Source organism: Aethalodelphis obliquidens, unplaced genomic scaffold (genome assembly GCF_003676395.1).
Source record: "Aethalodelphis obliquidens isolate GAN/ISIS:26980383/991018 unplaced genomic scaffold, ASM367639v1 scaffold69, whole genome shotgun sequence".
In the NCBI taxonomy this organism is placed as follows: domain Eukaryota; kingdom Metazoa; phylum Chordata; class Mammalia; order Artiodactyla; family Delphinidae; genus Aethalodelphis; species Aethalodelphis obliquidens.
In genome coordinates this window covers 7,795,193-7,820,332 of record NW_020838013.1, presented here as the reverse complement: position 1 = coordinate 7,820,332, position 25,140 = coordinate 7,795,193, and the positions used below count along the sequence as shown (strand labels likewise).

General features: G+C 45.6%; 1 protein-coding gene across 6 annotated transcripts in view; it reads right to left on the bottom strand.

Moving 5' to 3' along the window:
* Nucleotides 1–19,893, bottom strand: part of NAP1L4 (nucleosome assembly protein 1 like 4) — a 63,631-nt gene extending 43,738 nt beyond the window's left edge. For 2 of the 6 annotated variants that reach the window (XM_027090358.1, XM_027090356.1), the window contains exons 1-3: nt 19,765–19,893; nt 571–601; nt 67–125 (exon numbers count right to left, since the gene is read on the bottom strand). In XM_027090358.1, the coding sequence (XP_026946159.1) occupies nt 67–125; nt 571–584 (73 nt within the window). In that variant the 5' untranslated portion in view covers nt 585–601; nt 19,765–19,893. The other 4 variants (XM_027090353.1, XM_027090355.1, XM_027090357.1 and 1 more) reach the window with 4 other exon arrangements.
* Between the last annotated feature and the right edge of the window lie 5,247 nt (nt 19,894–25,140).

The following is a 25,140-nucleotide window of genomic DNA, read 5'->3' as shown; positions in this document are numbered from 1 at the left end:
TAGGAGCCTCCCTGCTCTGCACGCAAACTCTCCAACGGTTCACTTTCCCATGTGCAGTGAACTGACCTGTATTACTTGCATTTTTAGCAGCTTCCAAGGAATCTGAAGGAACCCCATCTGAAAAACTAAAACAATATATTTAAAAAGTATTACTCTAAAAAAAGTTTCACAGATAAATACCACAATGGTGTTTTTCTTATTTAACACATTAAGAGGTGTCTCCACAGTAACTTCAGATTTGAGCAGAAGACAACTACAGACACACACGTGTTACCTATGAAATACTTTCCTCACCGTTATTAAAAAAAACCACCTTGCCAAGCTGTTAGGACAGTGCCCACAGTGGTTCTGTGGGACAGCCACACAAAGTCTCTAAAAACATAAAGGTTTTTAGTATCAATATATGACACACTTTTCACATCTAAAGCAAGTTCTTTATGGGCTCAAAAACACAGAGGGAAAAAAAGAGCCATCACCTGGAGCACCTAATGATGTTTACAGAAATAAGGCTTGCCTCTTGCTCACCAACTAAAATTTAAACTCCAATAAACAAAGTCCATTTTGGCTTACCTGTTATCTGCCATCTGAATGTTTTTATCTCCTACAAATTAAAAAAGAATTAACATTACTAAAAATTCACAGACAAAAAAATTTTCAAATGTACTCTTTTCACAGTGATTTTCAGTGGGGGATGAGGACCTCGTAAGGAGGGGCAAGAGGGACTGCTCTGGGGTGATGGAAATGTCAAGACCTTGAATGGGGTACTGGTTACTTGCATACACACACTTGTGAAAACTCATCAAATTAAAAACTTATACGTCTTTCAGTGCAAGCACATTTACTCATAAAAAATTTCTCTTGTTGGCACTAAAATGACCAGACTTCAGAATAAAGACAATTCATCAATTTTAACTTGCCTTATGTCTATAGTAAGTTTCAGAAACAGGAACATTTATTTATGCTAGACCAATTATTTTAGAGCAAGTCAAAGAATTTACTGGTGCTCACATTGCCTTTCAAACCCTAACTCAGAATGATTTTAAAATTTTGTTTATTCTGTATGTTCTACTACTTCTACACTGAAGATGCAGTACTTGTGTAAAAACATCATGTAATACACTCAATTATGATCCCACTTTTACAAGAGACATATAAAAAAAGATTATCTCCAGATTAGGTGACTTTCTACCTATAAATATTAAAGGTGGGTTCTAAGACATTTATGACTTAAACAGAACTTGATATTAGTACAATTTCAAAGCCCTATCTAAATGCAGAGCTAAAAACAGTCAGGCTTGGTGATCACATTTCCTTAGTCCTAGATGTCGTAAATCCACTTCAGATGCCCCTCTGAGGGGTGGTTTCAAGCTGACAACTGGTCGATGACTCATTCTTAGGTATCTGAGCAAAGCCCAGACCCCTTCATCAGTGCTTCAGGGTCAAAGAGAACAATAACGCTTCAGTTAGGAAATACAGCTCCAAATGGAATGTATGAACTACGATTGTTTTAAGTGCATCTTTCTTAGGTAATTCTATTTCAAAATAAAACATTGTAATTACTTTAAAAATTCGAAACACTACGTAAATGTTACATTATCTTTTTCAAAAAGCTAAATGATTTAAGGAAACAAATGAAAATCAGGAGAGGAAAAACCCTCCAACGGTCCCCATCACCTTCTGCTGAGTCCAAAGTCACTCCACACAGAAACCCGAATTCCTACACCTCCCAGCTTAGCTCCTCCGCAATCTGCTGCATACATACAGCCGCACCCGGGCTATTCCCAAGCTTTATCTTTTTTTTTTTTAAATAAATAAATGTATTTATTTTTGGCCGCGTTGGTTCTTCGTTGCTGCGCGCGGGCTTTCTCTAGTTGCAGTGAGCAGGGACTACTCTTGGTTGCGGTGCGCGGCCTTCTCATTGCGGTTGCGTCTCTTCTTGCGGAGCACAGGCTCTAGGCACGCGGGCGTCAGTACTTGTGGCACGCGGGCTCAGTAGTTGTGGCTCGCGGGCTCTAAAGCGCAGGCTCAGTGGTTGTGGCGCACAGGCTTAGTTGCTCCGCGGCACGTGGGCTCTTCCTGGACCAGGGCTTGAACCCATCTCCCTTGCATTGGCAGGGGGATTCTTAACCACTGCACCACCAGGGAAGCCCGATTCCCAAGCTTATATTCCTGCTTTTTCATATATTACAAATGCAAAACATGAGACAGGCAGGTCTTCAAAATAACATCTGATGACAACATTTTAAGGGCTAATACACTTACCTTTTACCAGTTGTTAAATACTGAAGATTTCCCCCCTGATATACTTCAGATAACATCTACATGAACACATCTTAGTTTACACGGCTTCCCATCCCAAGTAATTCTTTATATGGCAATAGTAGGATTGTGACTGTAGGATTTCTGGGTCAGAGAATAGGAATGGATACTGACACCTACTGCCAAACTGGTTACACACTGAAACCAACTACAATTTGGCTATGTAATTAAAGTCTCCATTGTCTAACAATTATGTCCACCAGCACCTTCTGTGTAGACCACACACACCAACTGCTCTCTCTTGCAGCAGCTGTCACTGCCAGCTTAACGGACAAAGTCCCGTTTTCCCCACCCAGTCAAGCCACACACCTAATTCCAACACCTTCTGTACTAGCAAGGTCCCCATGTGACAGGCAATTTCCCACAATTTATACCCACAGCAACTCTGGCAGGGAGGGTGCATCCCCAGTGCACAGGACACTGAGGATGGGAAGGGTGAGGTGACTAATCCAAGGTTACCTGGCTAGTAAGGTGTGGATTGGGGTCTCTTTCAACCTAAAAGAAAGGAGGTAAACTAAGGCAAACTCCAGTTACCAGAAACAGAGTTTATTTGGGAACAGCAGAGAAACTGCAATTCAGGACACACATACTGAAGCGAGCTACAGGTGAGTTCACTGAAGGCTTGGGGTGGGGTGCTTCTTTGGGCAAAGAGTGCAAAAGGGGAAAATCCAATTAGGGACCATGCAGCAAGTGGTTCCAAGATGCGGAGAAATTCCTGGCAGATGCTCACTGGTTGGAGGATAAATTTCGATCTCTCATAAGTCAAGCATTTATGGGAAATCAGTCCCACCATCTTTGTTTTCTGAGGGTACATGTTTTCTGAGGGTGCATGCACAAGAGATTCTCCATTTCACATCCTTCCGTTCCATTTTAGATTAAAATCCTTTCACATCCCCCCTTTTGATTAAACTCTTTCACAAAAAGCACTGCTCATCAGTCTTACTGTGTGGGTATCTCACTTAGTCAGAGGCACCATTAGCTGCACGTGGATTATGGGTCTCTCGGAGCTGAGGAGGACCATCCTCAGATGTCTCATCCCACGGAAGAGGAAAACAGCAAGCAGATACTTGGCCTCATTTTAACAAAACAATTGAGAAATGGGGAACCTCAGTTATGTTCCTCTGACGTGGTCAGTTCAGTTTCCATGGTCAGCTGAGCTTCAGGATAAGCCTTTATTTTGTAGTTACATACAGGAAAAACAACTTTATTTTGTACATACACCTGGGAGAAAGACATTTGCCTGCTGATACAAAACAGGAGAAATTTAACCATGTGGATTATTCCCATGGCCAGAAGTCCAATTATAGCTACTGACTAGAATAAACTTCTCAACCTGTTTCCCCAGCTGCCTATATTTAATAGGTCAAAAATGGCCCAGGTCCCGGGGGTATGGCCTATTTCAGTTAATAGTTTGATATTATCTTCCATTATTTTTATTATTTTTTTAAATTATTTTTGGCTGCGTTGGGTCTTCGTTGCTGCATGCGGGCTTTCTCTAGCTGTGGCAAGCAGGGTCTACTCTTTGTTGCAGTGCATGGGCTTCTCACTGCGGTGGCCTCTCTTGTTGCAGAGCATGGGCTCCAGGCGCACGGGCTTCAGTAGTTGTGGCACGTGGGCTTAGTTGCTCCGTGGCATGTGGGATCTTCCCGGACCAGGGCTCGAAACCGTGTCCCCTGCATTGGCAGGCAGATTCTTAACCACCGAGCCACCAGGGAAGCCGTCTTTCACTACTTTCAGTCTTGTGTTACTTTTCCCGATTTGTTAACATAAAAACAGCATTCTTGGGACTTCCCTGGTTAAGAACCAGGGAAGTCCCAAGACTTCTGAGCCTGCGCTCTAGAGCCACAACTACTGAGCCTGTGCTCTAGAGCCCGCAAGCCACAACTACGGAGCCCGTGTGCCACAACTCCTGAAGCCCACGCACCTAGAGCCCGTGCTCTGCAATGAGAAGCCACCGCTATGAGAACCCTGTGCACCGCAATGAATAGTAGCCCCTGCTCACCGCAACCAGAGAAAGCCCGCGTGCAGCAATGAAGACCCAACACATCCAAAAATAAATAAGTAAATAAATAAAATTTTAAAAAACAAAAAACCCCCCAGCATTCTTCCTCAAGCAGGGCACAGGTTCCCCCATGCTATGCAGTGTGGACGTTTAGGGCTCTGCAGTTTTGTAAGACAACTTCTGCTAGGCTGTCTACTTGGGTTTGTTGATATTCAAAAGCTCTGACATAAGCATTAAGGTAGCAGCCATGAATCTGATGAGATTCTTAACTGCCTTTTCAAGTTCTGCTACTCCAACTCAAGGGAAAAAGTCCAAAGGGAAAATCCCTTTCTATCTACCAGGAGCGTATCTGTAGGCATCCACCCAAAATTGTATCCATCCCAGCTACGATGTGCTCTCTCAAGACGGCAGGAGAAGGAACCCAGATTGGGCCCAAGGGCGATGGAAGGCAGGGTTTTCCCAACTCCAGCATCAGGAGTGAAGACAGGGCTCCAAGCGCACTTCCCATTTAGGGCAAGTGTGGGGTATGCATTCCTTCCACACAGAAGGAAATAACCAGTGTTTTCTAAAGACAGGGTTTTTTCTTTTCCTGGAATAAAAGAGATCTCATGATCAAAATCAGTCATTTATAAACAACGCATGATAAGTGGTTCTGTTTAGCACCGTGAGGATAGTTAGAGGAATATCTTAAATTTCAATATATTTGGAGTAACAGGTGAGTTTGGTTACTGTGGGTGAGGTTCTGATGGAGGCTGGGGATCTGCCAGGGACAAGCTAGGGTGAATTAGTTCCTACCACTCAACAGATCTCTGTTCAGCTCCCCATGAGGCGCCACTGAAGAAAGCACATCAGCTTTCTACTCCCTGTATCGTTAAAATTTTCATCACCCCACCGAAGAGATACATGCTGGAGGAGACGTCAGTCTCCTAGATTCCAGTGGGGAATGAACCCATGGCCATCTGAATCACATACAAGTGTTACAAGGGTGCAGGAGGTAGCCTAGAGATTCACCAGTCCCATTAATGCTTCTGGAACACTGGAAAGCTTTTCGGTAAGAGTCCAGGCTTAAGTGAGAGGGATTCCTTTAGGGGTGGGGCACCCAATGGAATGCTGTAATGTCAGGTGCCAATTTAAGTATAGCCACAAAGATGCCAAAGGAAAACCTTGTATCTCTGCCAGACAGGTTTCACCACCCTTCTAAGGATAATGGCCAGGCCTCCAGTTCAGGTTCATCATCACCAGCAATCAGTAAGGTTGGTGGAATGAGAGTTCTTGTAAGGTGGGAGCAAAGGGGTGCATTACAGCCAAACTAGAGGGCGGCAAGGAGGCCAAAGAAAGGACAATTACAACTACAGCAGCATGACTTGGCTGAGTGATACAGAATTGGCTGAAACAGGTTTCACAGGCCTGGGCCGGATATCTCTGATCTCTGGAAAGCTGTCTGCTTCAGTCCTTAGAAATTCTTAGCTTTCAGTCTTGAGTTGGGCTGCAGGTCCACTCAGGTTTGGGGTCCTTTCTAAAATGGGACACATGAATCCAGGAGTCTAACTCTGGGAGCTTCGTGGCACAGGGATTAGTCAGTAACACCTGGTAGAAGTCCTTCCAATGAGGGAGGAGGGAGTCTTTATGCATAGGTCTCTTCCAGTAGTTGAAGTCTCCAGGCTGTAAACTGACATCTTCATCTCCAGGGAGCACACTGCAGAAAGACTGCTCTACTACAGCACGATTATTCTCAATGGATTTTAGACCCCTGCAAAATGTGAAGTATGTAACATTTTATTAGTGGGGTCAAACAAAGCAGAGGCTAAATGCTTTGGCCATCCGTGACTATTTCAAAGGGTGAGAATTTATGAATCCCAAATGTAGATCTAAGATCCAGAAGAACCAGAGCACTACTTTTGGCCAATGTATCTGGAGGGTTTCAACTAACTCAGCCAGCTCTTTACAATTACATTTGCATGAACCAGCCCTGAAGACTGAGGGTGATAAGCCTGATGGAAACCGCCCAGTGAAGTACGTCCCCTGGAGTTCCAGGGGCGGGAGAGGTCCTCAAGTGGGAAGGATCTTTTCTACAAGGACTTTAGCTATGGAAGAGGGAGTCACCACTCTACATGGAAACGCTCGAGTCCGACATGAAAACCGTTACTAGAGCATATTTATACCCATGAGTGGGGGCATCTGTATGAAATCCACTTGCAGAGCGTGAGCAGTCTGGTGCATTAAAATGTCCTGAGGCGGGACAAACAGGCTTCCTTGGGATCAATGTATGACAAGTAGAACAAGCAAGACAAGTGCCTTTTGTGGTCTTGCTGGTGTTTCTCTATCAACACTGATTTATAAAGGTTACCCTTTTCTCAGTGGACCAATGGTTTAATCCATGTACAGTGGTCAATAAGGGAAGTTTTAGATTTTCTGGCAGAAACAGCTTATTACTGGGTTCAAACCAGAGCCCCTTTTCTTCATGGGTCCAACAGCCAGCCTTTCAGATTTCCAGTTGTGCTCTTCTCTTTCAGAGGCCAGCTGTTATCCTCCCCTGGCTAGTTCTCTTAGGTCTTTGCAGGGGGAAGAGCCTTTTGGACCATGACGGAGGTTTGGTCTATGGGTATCATAAAGGAAGTGTTTTTTTGCAGAGGTATCAGGGAGGTGGTTTCCTTTGGCTTCCAGTGAATCAGACTTGCAATGCCCAGGCCCTTTAATGATAGCTAGAGCTGCCGGCAGCAGTATGGTGTCCAACAGACTTTGGGCATAAGGGCCATGCTTAATTTTATCTCCACTGGGAGTAAGGAAACCCTGTTGTTTCCATAACATTCCAAAGCACTGCACCACTCTACAAAGGCATACTATCAGTAAAGAGGTGTGCTGTCTTGCCTTTGACTAAAATGCATGTTTGAGTGAGGGTATACAAGCTGACCTCCACGGTACTACATGTTTGGTGCCAGACTACTGCAGTAAAGCGAGTCACATGAACTTCCTGGTTTCCCAGTGCATATAAATGTCTACATTATATGGTAGTTTGTTGAGTGTGCGATAGCATTATATCTTAAAATACAATGTACATACCTTAATTTAAAAATACTTTATTGCTAAAAAGTGCTAACCATCATCTGAGTCTTCAGCGAGTTGTAGGAACGTCAAAGGTCACTGACCACAGATCACTATAACAAATACAATAATACTGTGAGAATTACCAAAATGTCACAGTCACATGAAGTGAGCAAATGCTGTTGGAAAAATGGCGCTGACCGGCGCTGACCGACGCTGACACAGGGTCGTCACAAACCTTCAATTTACCAAAAGACACAATATCTGCAAAGCACAACAAAATAAGGTATGCCTGTGTGATTCAGCTTGTTGACCTGAAGCAGCCAAAGTCAGGGCGGCAGCCTCAATAACTTCACAGCCCCAGCACAAAATTCACCATTTTCATTTTTCAGGTAAAAGCCATTAGTAAACCACATAAGATCAGGATTCATCAAGGAGGTTTCCTGTAAGTAGTCATGAGGTGTCATCATGGGAAGTCATGGGGAATTTTATCAGTGGAGGAGGGACGATAGGTTGCAGGGTTGAGACTGTTACACTGAATGGGAGTGATGCGGGCACAGCGAGTAAGAAGATTTCAAAGGGGTAAAATGGCTGAAAGGTGTTGGGTGTGGTGTGAACTCAACAGAGCCTCAGCGGTGTGCGGTGCACAGATGGTAGCCTTTACCAAGAGGACAGCAGCAGGCACAGCTCTAAGCCATGCCGTATGCTCAGGCCAGGGATCTAACCGTTGGGTGTAGTAACCCAGGGGTCAGTGATAGCCCCATATTTTGGGGTAAATATCCCGAGGGCATTCCCTTCCTTCTCATAAACAATAAGGAAAAGGGTAGCTGATAATTTGGGTATTCAAGGGTCGGTGGATTTATTAAACTTTCCTTCAAAGGCTAAACGATCTTGGTTATCCCAAAAAATGAGGTTAGGTATGCTGTTCTTTAGAAAGGCATATAGGGTGACTTCCCCAGTGGTCTAGTGGTTAAGACTCCAGGCTGCCACTGCAGGGGGCCCGAGTTCAATCCCTGGTCGGGGAACTAAGATCCCACGTGCCATGTGGCACGGCCAACAACAAAAGGGAGCATATGGGGGGCAGAATCATTAAAGAGAAGTTTGGAACCCAGTTGCAACAATAACCAGCTAGCCCAAGAAAACTCTGTAACTGACATTTGGTTTGGGGGTTTGGAGAGTTTAAAATGCCTTGAAGCCTATCGGGATCTAGGTGTAGTCTCCATTCTGAGATTAAATGTCCTAGATATCAAACATGAGTTTGGACAAATTGCAGTCTTTCCTTCAAGGCCTTATATCCCTTAATGGCTAAGATCTTTAACAGGTGAACAATGTCTCAGTGGAAATTTTGGGAGGGCGAGCAAAGAAGCAAATCATCTACATATTACAGTAAGGTGGTGCCTCCAGAGAATTCTACGTCATTTAAGTCGCCTTTAAAATCTGTCAGAAGAGGAACCTCAGTAAAGCCCTGACGCATGACTGTCCAGGTATATTGTTGTCCTTCCCAGGTAAAGGCAAAAAGATATTGACTCTTTATCAACAGGAATACTAAAAAAACATACTGCCTAAGTCGACCACAGTGAAAAAGTTGCTTCCCGTAGAGATGAACACTGACAGCACGTAGGGATTACAGGTGACAGGGTGGCAAGGAATTACAATGCTGTTTATTGCCAAAGGTCCTGCACAAATCTCCCTCCTTGGCTGCTGGGTTTTTTACAGGTAAGACAGGGCTATTACAAAGACTAGTGCAAGGGACAAAGAGTCCTTCGGCCTTACCATCTTCTATGATAGAATTTATGTCCTGGAAGACTTCTTTATTTATAGGGTATTGTATGTCTTAATAGGAGAGGCACTATGAATTCTGCCTATGTCTGTTGAGGATTCTGCCCAAAGAGTGGGGGGGAGGGGTACCTGGTTAATAGTGGGTAAGTCCAAAGCTTGGTCTTTTTAGCTTTGCAATGTAATAAAGGCAAAAAGGGGTTTAATCTTCCTAAGTGTTGATTTGAACTGTTGATTTTGAGGGAAAAAGTAGCAGCATGCTATTTCTCCAGGAAATCTCATCCTAATACATGTATAGGAGCCACACTGCTGAGGAGAAATGGGTGTTTGTTTTGCAAAGGCCCCAGACAAAAAGGTATGGGCTGGGAAACAGGGACGTGTTGCAGCGTGAGGTCCCCACTATTGGAATGTATGTAATACTGTGAGGAAGGAACTGTTTCGCTGTAGTTAGGCTGGGCGCTGACAGAGCAGCCCCTGTGCCAATTAATACTATAAGGAACTTGTCTCTGATCTGGAGAAGAATCTTCCCCAGGCTATTTAATGGACGGACAGGGAACAGTCCCTGTGTGTCCTCTGAGTCACATCCTTGGGGTGGGTTTGGCTGTCGGTTCTTGGAGGGTTGCAAGTGTTTGGATTTCAATTTATAGCAATCCTTTTTCCAACGGCCAGATTTGCTTTGAGTCTCCATCTGCGGGAGTTGTCTTTCTTTTGGTGTCATCTTCTGGGGTACGAGCCAATTGAGTGGCCAAAGTGACAAGATCAGGGTAGACACTGTTTCCCATTCTATACAGGTTCTTTTGACTAACAGGGTGAGTCCTTGGTTAGATCATATACAAACGTGGAATTAAAAGCCACCTGGGTGGATTTGGCATCTGTGGGAAGCCTGAAATTTTCCTTGAAAACAATCTGGAGCCTGCTCTAACAGTTATGGACAGATACAGCAGGCTTTTGGGTGCATGCCTGAATCTTGTTCCAGTCCATGGACTAGGGGAAGACTCTAGGGATGGCTTCATGCAGGCTTCTGGCTGTACTGCCAGCCTGATCACATAAAAGGGCTGGTGGTTGGTTTCGTTTAAGCCTAAGAGATCGGACTTCCCTGGTGGTGCAGTGGTTGGGAATCTGCCTGCCAATGCAGGGGACACAGGTTCGAGCCCTGGTCTGGGAAGATCCCACATGCCGTGGAGCAACTAAGCCCGTGCACCACAACTACTGAGCCTGTGCTCCAGAGCCTGCGAGCCACGACTACTGAAGCCCGCATGCCACAACTACTGAAGGCCGCGCGCCTAGAGGCGTGCTCTGCAACAAGAGAAGCCACCGCAATGAAAAGCCCGCACACCGCAACGAAGAGCAGCCCCCGCTCACAGCAACGAAGACCCAACACAGCCAAAAATTAATTAATTAATTAAATAAAAATAAATAAATCAAAATTTAAATTGGGGGAGGGAGCCTAAGAGATGGTTCAGGGTTTTCTCAACTGGTTGTTTTAGTCCAGTGCTGGACTTGACTTATTTTAGACAAGCATGTGGACTGTTTGATAGAGACTGGAGGGACCAAGCTGGTAAATCAGGGTTACGATACTGAATTCCTCACCAAATCTATGAGGATCCATGTTACCTTGGGAAAGTCCTTATAACCCCAAGCCCTTTTTTTTTTTTTTTAAAGCTATCCTTGATGTGGACCATTTTTAAAGTCCTTACTGAATTTGCTACAATACTGCTCCTGTCTTATGCTTTTTGGTTTTCTGGCCATGAGGCATGTAGGATCTTAGCTCGCCGACCAGGGGTAGAACTCGTGCCCCCTCTGCATGAAGGTGAAGTCTTAACCACTGGACCACCAGGGCAGTCCCTAGCCCTAAGCTTGACCTTTGCCCATGGGGTACAGGAAGTTTGCTATGGTTTAGCAGGATGCTCAGAAGGTCTAATTTTGAAAGGGAAGTTTTAATGGGCTTGGCAGGTGAGGGTTCAGTGACAGGAAAGAAAGGAAGTTCAGAGAGAGGGGAGGGATAAGGAGGCAGCAAAGATAGAGGTACAAAGGAGATGGAGCAGTAAGGGTAGGAGGGACCTCAGCTCACACCAAGAAAGAGGCCAGTGACATTTTAAAAATCCACCTTTAGCTGCTTATTTGCTTCAATTTGGAAATAGTATTTGGTAAGGAGGCAATTTTATAATCCTGAACCCATTTAGAAGCCTCCAGATAACAATTAAAATAACTACCCTATGTGGATGGTTTAATCTGGTAACCATGGTCTTCTAACTTGGTTCGGAGAAAAACAAGTTTGGGGACATAAAGGGTTTCTTGTAACGGCCACTGAAGTTCTAAGTTATCCTTAGTAAGACTGGTCCATTTAGTCAAAAATGTCTATGAGGAAAGATCATAATAAAACACATCAGGTGGGACTTCCCTGGTGGTGCAGTGGTTAAGAGTCCACCTGCCAACACAGGGGACACGGGTTCGATCCCTGGTCTGGGAAGATCCCACATGCTGTGGAGCAACTAAGCCCGAGTGCCACAACTACTGACCCTGCGCTCTAGAGCCTGCGAGCCCCAACTACTGAGCCCACATGCCACCTCTACTGAAGCCCGCGCGCCCTAGAGCCCGTGCTCTGTAACAAGAGAAGCCACCACATTGCAGTGAAGGGTAGCCCCCCTCACCGCAACTAGAGAAAGCCCGTGTGCAGCAACGAAGACCCAATGCAGCCTAAAATTAATTAACTAATTAAAAAACACCTCAGAGGGACTCCCCTGGTGGCGCAGTGTTTAAAACTCCACGCTCCCAATGCAGGGGGCCCAGGTTCGATCCCTGCTCAGGGAACTAGATCCCACATGCATGCCACAACTAAGAGTTCACATGCCACAAATAAGGAGCCCGCCTGCCGCAACTAAGACCCAGTGCAACCAAGTAAATAAATAAATAAATAAATATTTAAAACAGACAAACAAAAACACATCAGAGTTCCCGAAGGGAGCCACCTCTAAAACATTTAGATGACTGGTATCCCATTGTTGGATTCAGAACAAAAGAGTACTCGCCAGAAGGACAGTCTGTCCCTATCCAGATCCCAAATAAAGCCAGAGAGCTCAACCAAAACGAGGGAGCTTGAGATCCAAGAGACTTGCCTAACCAAGTTATGGCAACTTGTGAAAGTGAAGAGCACAAAGGGCTCAAGTGTGGGTACCTTGCTCAACTCTGGGGGTTGCCACTCCTTGGTGGGTATCTCCTTTGGATCCCACTTCTGACACCATATAATGGCAACCTAAAAGAAAGGAGGTAAACTGAGGCAAGCTCAAGTTACCAGAAATCAAGTTTATTTGGGAATAGCAGAAGAACTGCAATTTGGGACACGTTAAACTGCAGTGAGTGACAGGTGAGCCTGAAGGTTTAGGGCAGGTTGCTTTTACAGGCAAAGAGTGCAAAAGGGGAAAACCCAGTTAGGAGCCACGCAGCAAGTTCACTGACTTGAAGATGGAGAGAGATTCTTGGAAGACACTCACCGGTTATAGCATAAGTCTCAATCTTCTGTAAAGCAGGCAATTTTGGGAAATCAGTCTCACAGTCTTCAACTTTCATTTTCCTGAGGATGCATGCACGAGAGCTACCCGTTCATACCCTTTGGTTCCATTTTAGATTAAAATCCTTTCACAAAAGGTCAACCCTCTTGACCTTTCCCTACCCCCACCAACCAGTTCACTTCCTGACGCCACTTCCACCTGCTCAATTCAAAATTACTGTTGCTGTTGTTGGAATAGATGACAATCAACAGCTCAGTCAGGGTCAGGATCCTGCAGTTCAGCAGCATTCCCAAGAAACCCACTGTCTAGAAGTAGAGTGTGAAACCACTCCTTCTATCCTGTTCACTATGTAGTAGTCTCTGGGACCGAAACAGCCTCTGACATAATAAATACCTGGTGAACGAATAAACACTCTATTGCAGAATAGAGGCCAAAGAGGTTCACTTTCCCACAGAATGCCACCACTCCAATTTAAAAGATCCCATGGATACAATGATCCTATTTTTGGTGACATGATGACAAAGCAATTAAGTTAAACCCAACAAAACATTCTCTCCGCCCCCAAAAGGAGTTAAATCAAGGAAAGAAAAACAAACAAAATAATGAGTTTAAACAATAGAAAAGAAAATACTCTGAGGTCAAAACAACACCACAAACCCAGAAATCAATGTTTAAAGCAAAGCACACACACTATAAACAATATGGTTTTGATCCGGGTTTGAATCCCATCTCCATCATTTCCTAGCTGTGTAACCTCGGTTTCAACATCCATAAACTAGAAGGGACCCACCTGAGAGGCTGCTGTGAAGACGGAATTAAACACAGGAAGTGCCCAGTACACGATCTACTCCAGGTCTCTCTCCACTTTTATAGCCGCTTACAAATCATCCTATCTATTGCTTGATATGAAACCAACAAATCGAGTTGGTTTAAACATTGCTGCCCTTATCTAAGGAAAAGTAACGTAGAGTGGCGGCGTGTCACAAACAAGCTGGAGCTCAGTCACTCAAGTTTCACACCACAGTCTATTCGCTTTGTTTAGCAGTCACTATCAAACAAAACTTCCTTAAAATAGAAAATTATAAGGAATTACCGAATTTGCAAGTGTGAGAAATATAACCATCCATTTGTTTTAAATGGTGGCATACTGTGTTTAATATTCATTTTATGAAACCACAGTCCCAAGCCTCATCAAAAGGGTCTCTTACTTCTAAAAGGCAACCAAGTTGACATATGAAAGGAATACCAGGCAAAAGAACATTCTAAAACTTCAAAAGAATACAGCTGTTCAGTTTCCCTTCCAGGGTCAAAAACTTTGAGCCTATAATTCTAAATCTGGATTGACATGCAAATTTCCATGATTACACAAATGAATGTTTTGCTTTTATTTATATAAGCTACCTCACAATCCGATTTATGGATTAATTTATTTTTACCCCAAACAAAAAAATTTTCCTAGGGGAAAAAAATTTATTTTTGTAGCAAGTTATCCAATATAACTTTAAATTCTTAATTTTTAACCGAAAACATTTAGCCTACAGTTAGAGAGTAATCCTATAATTTCAAATTGGGCCACTCTCAAGAGACAAAGAAGGTGTAAATTGGGGAACATGGTCGCCCTTCACATAACCAAAACTTTTAATACATTTATTAGCTGTCTTAAGTCAGAGGTCCTCCATATCTTCCCATGAGGTGATTAAAATTAATTTAAATGTAATCAACATGTTTCTGTTAAGACTTTAGAATTTCAATATAGTCTATAATACTTATTAAATTAGGGTGGCAGTTAAATGAACCCCACAGCATAATCACTTGGTTCACATAAAAGTCTGAGGGCTGGCGATCCCATCGTGGAGTCTGATCAGTCCCAGGGTACAGGTCCAAATCCTCCAGGAGTACCAGACCATACTTTGGCTTAGGACACATCAGAAAGGACAAAGAAGCCATTCATCTGCTCTAAGAAGGAATCAGGATATCCCCACAGGACATCCCAATGTCTCTACCCACAAAACCTGGCCACTACACAAAGCCCTAATCAGGAGATTCTTTATCCAGTCTCTGTCACTGCATTCCTTAGTACTGGGAGTTAATTGCGTTGGATTCAATATGCCAGCAGGTAAGTCAAAACATCTAAAATAAACAACCAGATAACTTATGTAAATAGCTGAAATAATGGAAAATGTCCTTGTAAATCAACAAACCCTTCAATATACTTGTAATCTCTCAAAAGTTAAAAAAAAAAAAAAAGTGTTCAGATTCTAAACTCAAACCAGTGGTCTTAGAATTATGTTCTGATTTCAATCACGTGTAATGACTGATCATCTAATACATATGCACTTCTTCTTTTGCCACGATCGAAAAATCTATTTAAAAAATCACATATATTACATGTTTACAGACGAACTAAAGTGGCAAATAATTATTGCTGCTAAATGTTAGGTACATATGGGGGAATCACTACTTCTACATATGTTTGAAACTTTTTATTGTCATGTTTTTGAAAAAAGAATGGATGAATGATCCATCTCTGGCCTCCCACTGAAGAGTAAGTTCCATGAAGGCAGAGATCTACCTACTTGCTCAACGCAGCAGTCCCTGGGCCCAGCACAGGACTAGGCAGGAGACAGTGGCCAAGCAATCTGCTTCACCCATTCGCTCACCGCTGCTGAGTGATGATCTGCTCGTGTGTCACCTGTATACAGCATGGTGGTGTCAGGGACCCTAGGCACACCTTAGCCGCTCCTAAGAAGGTTCGGAAGACACACAGGAAGTCACATCTGCTTAGAAGATCGAATGGCCATGAGACAACGGTGGACTGTTTTTTCAGAAGCTTGCTAGAGACTAAGCCCTCAGTTTTCAGGAAGAAAGTAAAAAAGTTTCCCTTCTTTAACCAAAACAGTCTATTTTTACTCAAGGCACACTGGTTCTTCATCGTTATAGCTCCAATTTCCTCCTCCACTCTATTGTCCGCAATTCGTTAGTATATGACTGAATGAGTCAAATATTTGAAGGTTTTTCTTAATCCAAGGTCTTGTCACCTTGTCAGTAAGGCTTTACCCTCTCCACCCTATTTAAAACCCAAATCCCTATTCCTTCTCTCTACTTTTGTTTTCAAAAGCACCTACCACTGTCTAACTTGTTTGTCTCCCACTGTGGAAATACTTGAGGGCAAGATCTTTTGTCTGTTTTGTTCAGTGCAATAAAATACCCCAGTACCTAGAACTGTGCCTAGCAGAGAGATGGCATTCGTGGATGAACAGATGCCAAGCACTGAAAGCTACTTTGGATAACTGGGTAAACAAGTAACGTTTTAAATTACAATACTTACACCCTTTGCATGTATTTAAATTGTATAGTCGATCTTTCTACCACACCACACAACTATTACACAGAAATCATCTTCTCTCGTTTTTGAACAGGCTTTTTGGGATAATAATAAAATGCACAGTACATACACTAAAAAAAAAAAAAAAAAAAAAGTCCCACAGACCCAGAATGGAAGCACCTTTAATAACAGCTGACAGTATACTTTTAAGAGGAAATTTTCCAGGCTACACAGTGAGTGGCCAATATCAAAAGGTAAAGTTCATTAAGTGATCTTTTGTAGTTTTCTTACTACAGAAATACACTGCCTCTCCTGTTACTAAATACTCATGAAATTTAAAATTCAATGGCAAACAGTGTAAAGCAGCCCTGCTTTCTCTGAAGAGGGCAGGGTAGAAAACCAATGGCTGTCAAACAAAAACAAACCTACGTCGTCTGTTTTGAAAATTCCGTAACAGTCAAACATAAAATTCTTCACTACCCATTAATAAGGGCTGTGCTCAAGGAAAAATCTCACAATTGCAGTTTAGGAAGGCAAGTATTCACTGAACTAGGAGAAATTGTGTAAATTAAGCTAAGGCTGGAGGAGAGCAATTTCCTGCAATAATTCCGCACCAGCTACCTTCTACTTCTGAAACCATCCCAGTGGCAGACTAGTCAAACTAAGTAATATGAGCCTTTTACTTTGGATGCCTAAACACCTTTACCTCTAGAAAACAAAACAGCACTCCTTAGACAGCAATCCCAGACCAACCTCCCAACACGCTCCTCAATGCTGCCTTGATATTCAAAATGCCATCACTGGGAACACTGGTTCTGAGCAGTAATGGTTCTTCCCTGTTTCATACTGGTTGGTGGCCCTTAGGGCTTTGGGAATTTAAACCACCCTCGGCCTACAGATACTATTTATCAAAAAAAAAAAAAAAAACCACAAAAAAAAAATCCCACAAAAAACAAACCAAAAAACCCCCCTGGGTTCTCCAATAAAACTTTTGGAAGTACAACATGAGCTTATCAGAACAGTTTTAAACCATTTTAAAACTGTGGACAATGAACAAGAAAAGAAAAGCCACTCTGAAAATAAGTAATTCGTAACTCTTATTACCCCACGTACGCATTTACATTTGAGGTCACCTCCTCCTGATGCTAGAAGACTATCAACTGCTCAAAGAAAAAAGGAAAAGATTTCACTCTGAACCCTAGCTGGTCAGAGAACTGCAGATACAGGGAATTAATATGCTCTCAATATCAAGAGGTTGGTAAAAATCCTGACAGGTTAACGGCAACATTTTAACTAAAGATTCAAGTATGAATTCAGACTGTCACGTACTGATGAACACATCCCAACTCGAAGCACTCAATTTCTAAAAAATTTTGAACTGTCTCATACAGATTAAAATCTCTCAACTCAGAATATCATAGAAGGGTCTGATAATCTAAATGGTCAATTCACAAAGCTACAATGTCTGTAAACTTTTAGAGGACACAACCCTAAAGCACATGTATCCTTTCCAGAATTCAGTTTACTGAGATTATCAAACCAAGTGATAAAATCAGCTACTGCAAAGAATTCAATCAATTTCTCCAATCTCTATTCTCTATAGTATTTTCAAAAGTAATGCAAAAGTCACAAAAGCATTTAGATGTTATTTTATAATACAGAGGCACAAATAACCGCAGACATTCTGAATTAGTAACACGGGTCAACCAGGGAAAAAAAAGACTGTAAATGTATGTGTAATAACAGGTATTTAAGACAGCACTACAGCGTTGAAATTATTTATATAATTATAATTATTTTGAGAATAATTACTCTACCACGAGAAGAGGCCTGAAACTTCTAGTGAAAGTGTTCCTAAGTAAACTTGAAATGGTCACAATTCCTATACCTATTTTATCTATAAAACGAATCCCCTTTGTCACTATAATTCTATAAGAAATTAAGTTTTGTAATGGTATTTTTATTGACCAAGAGTCTTATCTTCAATCCTTCCAAATCTCAGAATAGAATACTTTACCTTCAAAACATGAAAGAAAAAACTTTCCTTGTCACAAAACAACAAAAAAAAGGCAGCTAATAAATTGAGAAAATTCATTTTCTGGGGTTTCTTTTTCCTGTCAACTCTTAAGTTAACCACTAATAGATAACGCTAATTTTTAAGCCATCTCCCTCTACTTTAGTCACTCATTTAACCTTTTAAATATATCCCTACTCTATCACCACCTTTCTTTCTCGGAAGTTCATTTTACATTTGCATATCATTTATCCCTCTAGCTATTGTTAATCACCGTCTGAAATCATTTCCAGATTCTACTATGGGAAGCACTTAGCATTCTGTGGAATCACAGAATTCTGAGCTGGAAATGATCAACCAGCATCAATGATGCTCAAAAACTAGACTTCAGTGAGGCTCAGCGCAATAATAAAAACAATTTAATAAAACTTCTCATCTCTTCTACAGAAACAGTAAAGCTGGGCAAAATTAAAACTGCCTGTATTTTAATCCAAGTTATGGATTAATCTTCCAGGGCCGCAAGCTTCCTGAGTGGTTAAACGGGAAAACAACAGTGCTTATCGCATAAGTTATTAGACTATTATGAAATGAGTCAACGCAGGCAGAGATTATCGGAGTCCCTGGTGTGCAGGACAGCTATTAATCACTTAGAGATACAGTTACTTCTACAGGAAGGCAGTAATTTTTGAAAAGACAACTTTTAAGTTCAACAACTCACTCAGAATTTTCACAAGCCTATTTTTATACTTTACAGCGACATGCAAGTAAAACAGAGGGGACATGTGAACCAAAGCCCTGCTGGCAGGTGAGTGCAGGAGCATCCCCGCCAGGAACCCGACACAGCCTTCTTCGGGGCCCAAAGGCTTCTTGCAGGACTCGGCTTATATAGACCGGGGATAACTGCGGACGGCGGGAAGTCTGATCATTAACAGAAAGCATTCGGAAAACACAGGATCGAGGGGGCGGGCGGGGGCGGGGGAGTGGCCCAGCAATCAGGTACAAACACACCGATGTGACTGCTGTCACCACCTCCGGACTAAGACGCGCAAGGCAACGTCCCATCCGTGACGCTCACGGACTTCTCGGACGGCCCCACTTCCCCGGCCGCAGGATGACGTTAAGCAGTAAAGTAGCGCAGACTCGGCGGCCACCCTGCCGGGCACGCCGGGCCCGTCCGGCTCCCGGCGCGTCCGTTAACGGCTGCGAGCGCACGTCGCCGCCCGTCCCCGACAACACCCAGGACCGTGTAAGGTCCTGGTGTCGCCCCGGCACACGCGGCAGCCTCACCCACCCGTCGGACGCGGGACCGGAGCCCGCTGCAGCCGCGGCTAACGGTCACTCAGCCCTGGGAAGGCTCCGGTTCCGAAAACAAAAGGTCCCTGGGCGGCTCCGCGTTCGCCCGGGTCCTCGCGGCTCGACCCGTGGCCTTAACCTTCCCGGGGACGCCGCGGGGCCGGCGGGCGGGAGCCGCGCGGGAACAAAGCTCTCCTGACCTTCAGGCCGCCGCGGGAGGGGCGGGGCGCGACACCTGCCGCCGCCGCCGCCGCCGGGCCCCGCCCGGCTCCCCGCGTGCCCCGGTCGCATCCGCGTCGCCCGCTCCCGCCCGCCCGCTCCCCACCGCCGCTCCGGGCGCTCCGGGCCCAGCCCCGCCCCTGCCGCCCCGGCCTCCCGAGATAGCGGCCCCGGACCTCCTCCGCGGCTCCCACCGCCCCGGCCCCGGTCCCCGCCCCGCCGGCCGCCACTACCACCGTTACCCGGCCGAGCCTCACGTCCGCACCTCACGCCTCCTGCGGCAGTGGCGGCGGCCGTCCGGGTTTCGCTCGCTCCGGGAGTGCGCCGCCGTGGCCGCCAACAACGCCGCCTCCCATTGGCTGAGTCTCCTGGCCCCGCCCTCCTCGAGCAAAGCGGGCTACGATTGGGAGGGCGCGGCGCAAGTCAACTACGCTTCGGCGCCGCCGGTGACGGCCAATCGGAGGCCGCCCAGGAGGCGCCGCGCTGAGCGGGGCTGAGACCCGCGGGCCGGATGCAAATAGGGATGTGTGACGTCAGCGTGGCGCGCGTCCGCGTTCCTTTCGCCCCTTTAAGGACCGGAGGCGCGCGGAGGTCACGTGTGGGGGGCGTCTGCTGCAGCCTACTCTCTTGTTCTCTTCGGGCGCACCCCTTTTCCGGCCCCACACTCATCCCGGTCTGCGCAGCCCATTCCCCATCCCAACAGCCCACCCCGACCGATCACCCCCGCTCGGGCGCAGTCCACCCGCCGGCCTGTGCACCCCCCTTCCCCAGCCCCCCGTGGGACTGGGCGCTGTCTCGGGGCCCACCCACCTCCCGCGACCTCTGCCTCCCCCCCACCCCAGTTGAGTTCCAGCCCCAGGGACGCGCGCGCTGACCCCGCCGACCTCCGCGACCCCATGGCCTGGGCTTCCCCCCTCAAATCCCCGGGCTCGTGCTGCCTGCTGGTCTTGGCGCGTGGGGTCCCCTCTTCCTCCCCCACCCCATCCCGCGCACTCACGGGCTCTCTCGGGGCAGCGCCCAGGCCCGCGTCCCCAGCGTCTCAGCCCGGCTCGGGCCTAACAAACCCACCGGACAGAAGAAAGGGCCGGGCGGCTGGGGCCGGGGTACCGACCCCGGCCTCCCCACGTTACAGTTCCTGGAAAAGCGTTAATCTGAAAACCGCTTGAGTAAGACGACAGTTCGGTGGAAACCCACATCCGCCAGGCCCGGGCTTCTGAGATTGTGTTTCTGGGCGCTATCTTCCGTTGAGGGGTCTTTGATTATTTTTGTCCGTTTCTTCAGAAACTTTCCTTTCTTTGAGCGGGGTCGCTTCTGAAACCCGTTCTAACTTTCATCAAGTTTGAAGGGGGCGGGGGGGAGGAGTTTGAAAGCATCCAGAGGCTCTTGTTGGATGGGGCTGTTAAGGACGTAACGTCAGTTAACCAGCCGCAGGGTGCCCAGCAGGTGCCCAGGTGGGACCCACACGGCGGGGACCAGCCTCTGCCCCGCATCTGTACTGAGAGGGCGTGTGTGGGATCCCTGCTTGCCTTACTTTGATTTTCTGACTTTCTGTAGTGACCTTGTTTTGTTTTTGCTGAGGATGGGGCCGAGCTGGGGGAGGAGGCAATAAACTACGAAAGAAAAGAGCACCAGCATTTTCAAGTTTGGAGGTCTGTCCTCCTCCTGTTTACTAAAGGCGCATATCCACGAGGCCACTGTATCTGGCCCTGCCTGTCTGTTCGGGGTTGGAGCAGGTGGTGCAGCATGCCGGCGCCAGTTGGGGGAGCAGCCTGTGTGCTGGCCACTGGGCCTGGCCCTTGGTGGAACGGCTGTAGTGGAGTAGTGGCCTCTCCCCGCGTCACTTCAGTGAGTTGATGGGAAGGTGGGCGACATTGTCCACAGCCTTTCTGTCTGCAACAGGACTGAGAATGCTGTTTTAATTTCCTGTGGCTGCCACAACAAAGGGACACAAGCCGTGGGGCTTAGAAAGTACAACAGCATTGTGTTCTCTCACCGTCCTAGAGGCAGGAAGGCAGAAATCAAGGCGTTACAGGGCTGGGCTCCCTTCAGAGTCTCCAGGGGAGGGTCCTTCCTGCCTCTTCCTGCTTCTGGGAGCTCTGGGCCGTCTTGGGCTTGTGGCTGCATCACATGGCCTTCTCTGTGTCTCTATGGGTCCTCCCCCCACACACGCTGGTCAAGCCACAGCAGGAGTTTAATTGCTAAAGGATTGATGAAGTGACATTTTCCAATAAAGGGAGACGAAGATCATTTTATATATACTTTTTAAATTATTGGCTGCGTTGGGCCTTCACTGCCGCGCGCGGGCTTTCTCTAGTTGCGGTGCGCGGGCTTCTCATTGCGGTGGCTTCTCCTGTTGCGGAGCATGGGCTGTAGAGCGCAGTCTCAGCAGTTGTGGCTCGCGGGCTTAGTTGCTCCGCGACGTGTGGGACCTTCCCGGCCCAGAGATCGAACCCGTGTCCTCTGCATTGTCAGGCGGATTCTCAACCACTGCACCACCAGGGAATTCCCCGTAGATCATTTTGAAAAATATTATAAGATCAGAATTACATTCAGGGCTCATGGGAAAGAATTGAGAAGTATTATCAGGAATCTTTTTAAAAAGCACAAAATATTTAACATGTGACCAAACAGCTCAAAATATCCCTACTCAAGTTCAGAAATACAATTATGTATTAGGAAAACATTACTCTCATTTTAGCCTGTTATAACAGGGTTAGTTGTTAATTAGTTCTGTGCTCCAAAAATGAATTATCTGAAACACTGTCTAATTACTATGCTCACAAGCTAAGCGAAGGAGTTTGTTTTGACATATGAAATCCAAAAATGGAAAGCATTACAAAGGAGGCAACTTATTAGTTACTGACACACTTCACTGCATTTGTGTTTAAAGATTCAACTACTACTTCTGCCTTAGGGTCCCTGGGTAACTTTTCATTGACTTTTGAGACGCTGGGTAATTTTACATGAAACTTGTTTTTTAACGACTGTTTTTATTTAGGACTTTTTAGTCCAAAGAGTTTTAGGTGCTAAGATGTAAACCTAAATTGCCACTGTCACCACTGAAATAATGAAGGGAAGATGAGATGTATGAATATGGCATGGAGTCTATAGGAGGTAACAGATGAATCCATAGAAGCAGGTGAAGTGGCTTTCTCGAGGCCACGTTACTCTAGAAGCAAAACTGCCACTAGCTGAGTCTATTCCATTTGAAAAGTAAGTCATGACTCTGAATCTAAAGGATTCCCTGACTTTTCTTGCCGTTATTCTAATAATTACCTTGCAGGTATTTTCTGTATGCACAGACTTTAATTTTAAACTACACGAGGGACTTCCCTGGCAGTCCAGTTGTTAAGACTCTGCACTTCCTCTGCAGGGGGCACGGGTTCGATCCCTGGTTGGGGAACTAAGATCCCACATGCCTCACAGCATGGCCAAAAAAATTAAATAAATATAAACTACATGAGGCTAGGACCATAACAATTTTCCGGAACCCTTATTTTCCTATTTCACATCTGTATACATTCTTGTTAAAATGGGATTACTCGTTTTTCCCACTTCCTATAGTGCACTTCCAAAGACTTTTGAGCTACATTGGAACAAATACAATACTCTCGGTGTACAGTTAAGTGTCAATGATCATCCAAATTTTAGGTTTGATGAATAGTTCCTTCTTTGTGGTTACTCTTGCAGAGATCCCAAGACACAGAGCCTAGGGTGTGGAGCTTATGTTGATACTGGTTTTGCTGGTGGCTGCTTCCGGTTAAGGTTAAGACTTACTGATAACATGATCAGCAGAATAAACTATAGCAGGACAATAACAAAAATTATCAAGCGCAACCAGGACCATGCAACCCGTATGTGATATTAATACATTAGAGTGGAAATCGCCGCCGTCTGAAACCCAAACATTTAAACCTTCTAAGTCACTTATTCAGTAAGGTTTCATTCTTTAAAAATGTAGCATATAAATTCCTCTCCATACACTCAGGAAAGCAAATTAAAAAAAAAAAAGAGCACACAATTAGGGGACAAGTAGAAGTATAAAAGAAAGATGGGCTATTCAAGTCACTTTTTCACCTAAAGAACATAACAGGGCGACTTCCTAAGTTGATCTTACTCCCCAGGTATTTCTTTTTTTTTTTTTTTTTTTTTTTGCAGTACGCGGGCCTGTTACTGTTGTGGCCTCTCCCGTTGCGGAGCACAGGCTCCGGACGCGCAGGGTCAGCGGCCATGGCTCACGGGCCCAGCCGCTCTGCGGCATGTGGGATCTTCCCGGACCGGGGCACGAACCCGTGTCCCCTGCATCGGCAGGTGGACTCTCAACCACTGCGCCACCAGGGAAGCCCCCCACCCCAGGTATTTCTTATAATGTCTTTTTAAATTTATTTTATTTTTTTTCCCATGCAACTTAGCCCCATAAAACCAAGCCAAATGATTCATCTGGGATTCAATGGGAAAAAAAGTGATGTGTTTCCTTATTAGAGGAAAATGTTCTGGTGGACTCACTTGCTAATGCTTTGTCGCTACATTGTATGTTAGGAGTGATTTAAAGTCTTGTCAAGGGTAACTTTCACCCTCCCTGCTGACATTGGGACCACTGTCCCTTGTAAATCATTAACCATCTACAGAGTCATCCTGTCCTGGATTTATGATCTTGAGAAAGACATTTACCTTCTTGGATATTAATTTCCTTATCTGCTAGAGGAGATAAGTGATCTTTTGGGTACCTTTTAGTGCTGACATTCTGTGATGCTAGGTTATACAGTTCAATGCAGGGAATGTATATAAAAACATTTTGCTCAATGAAAAATTACATAGTTGCATATTCTTATTCTCAGAGCCACTACCACCTCTTCTTACCTCATTCCCCAACCAGAGATTGAACCCATGCCCCCTGCAGTGGAAGCATGGAGTCTAAACCACTGGACAGCCAGGGAAGCCCTCTTGTGTCCTCTTCTTAAAAGGACACTCCAGTCACTGTCCTAGGGCCCACCTAATGGCCTCATCTTAACTTGATTACATTTGCAAAACCCCAATATCTGAATGTCACATGCCCAGGTTCCGGGAATTGGAGTTGAATCTGTAATTTGGAGGCTGCCATTCAGTCCACGTCGCACTAAGGCGGTGCCCCGGCAGTGGTCCTGGCCAGTAGGCCATGCAGCAGAGAGCAGGGGGAGAGGGGCAGGTGTTCCTGGGTCCAACCCCCCGGGGCCAAATCCTTGCTCTATCCGATTCCAGCCGGCAGGCCTGGCTGAGAGCCTGTGCCTCAGTTCCCCCATCTGTATAATGGGAACACTTAACAGCACCTGCTTCATGGGGCTGGGGGAGACTTGGAACAGCGCTGGTGAGCAGTCGCCTTGGTGCAGGTGTCTGTTCTGATGACCCCAGCCGCCTGGCACGGGCAGGGGACTCAGCACCTGAGGACACAGGGGCAGGGCGGGGAGTGGGTAACCTGCCCTTCAGTTCCTGCTCCCCAAGGCTTACCTCTCCTCCAAGGGCTCAGCCTGCATCCTGCCCCAGGTGATATCTGGTCCCTGGCAGCCCCAGGCCCTGGTGCTCGGTGGGGCCTGCACACTGAGTACGGGGCCACTCGGAGCCGCCCTTTGAGGGGCCAGAAGGGCTGACTCCTGGGTCTGCTTGT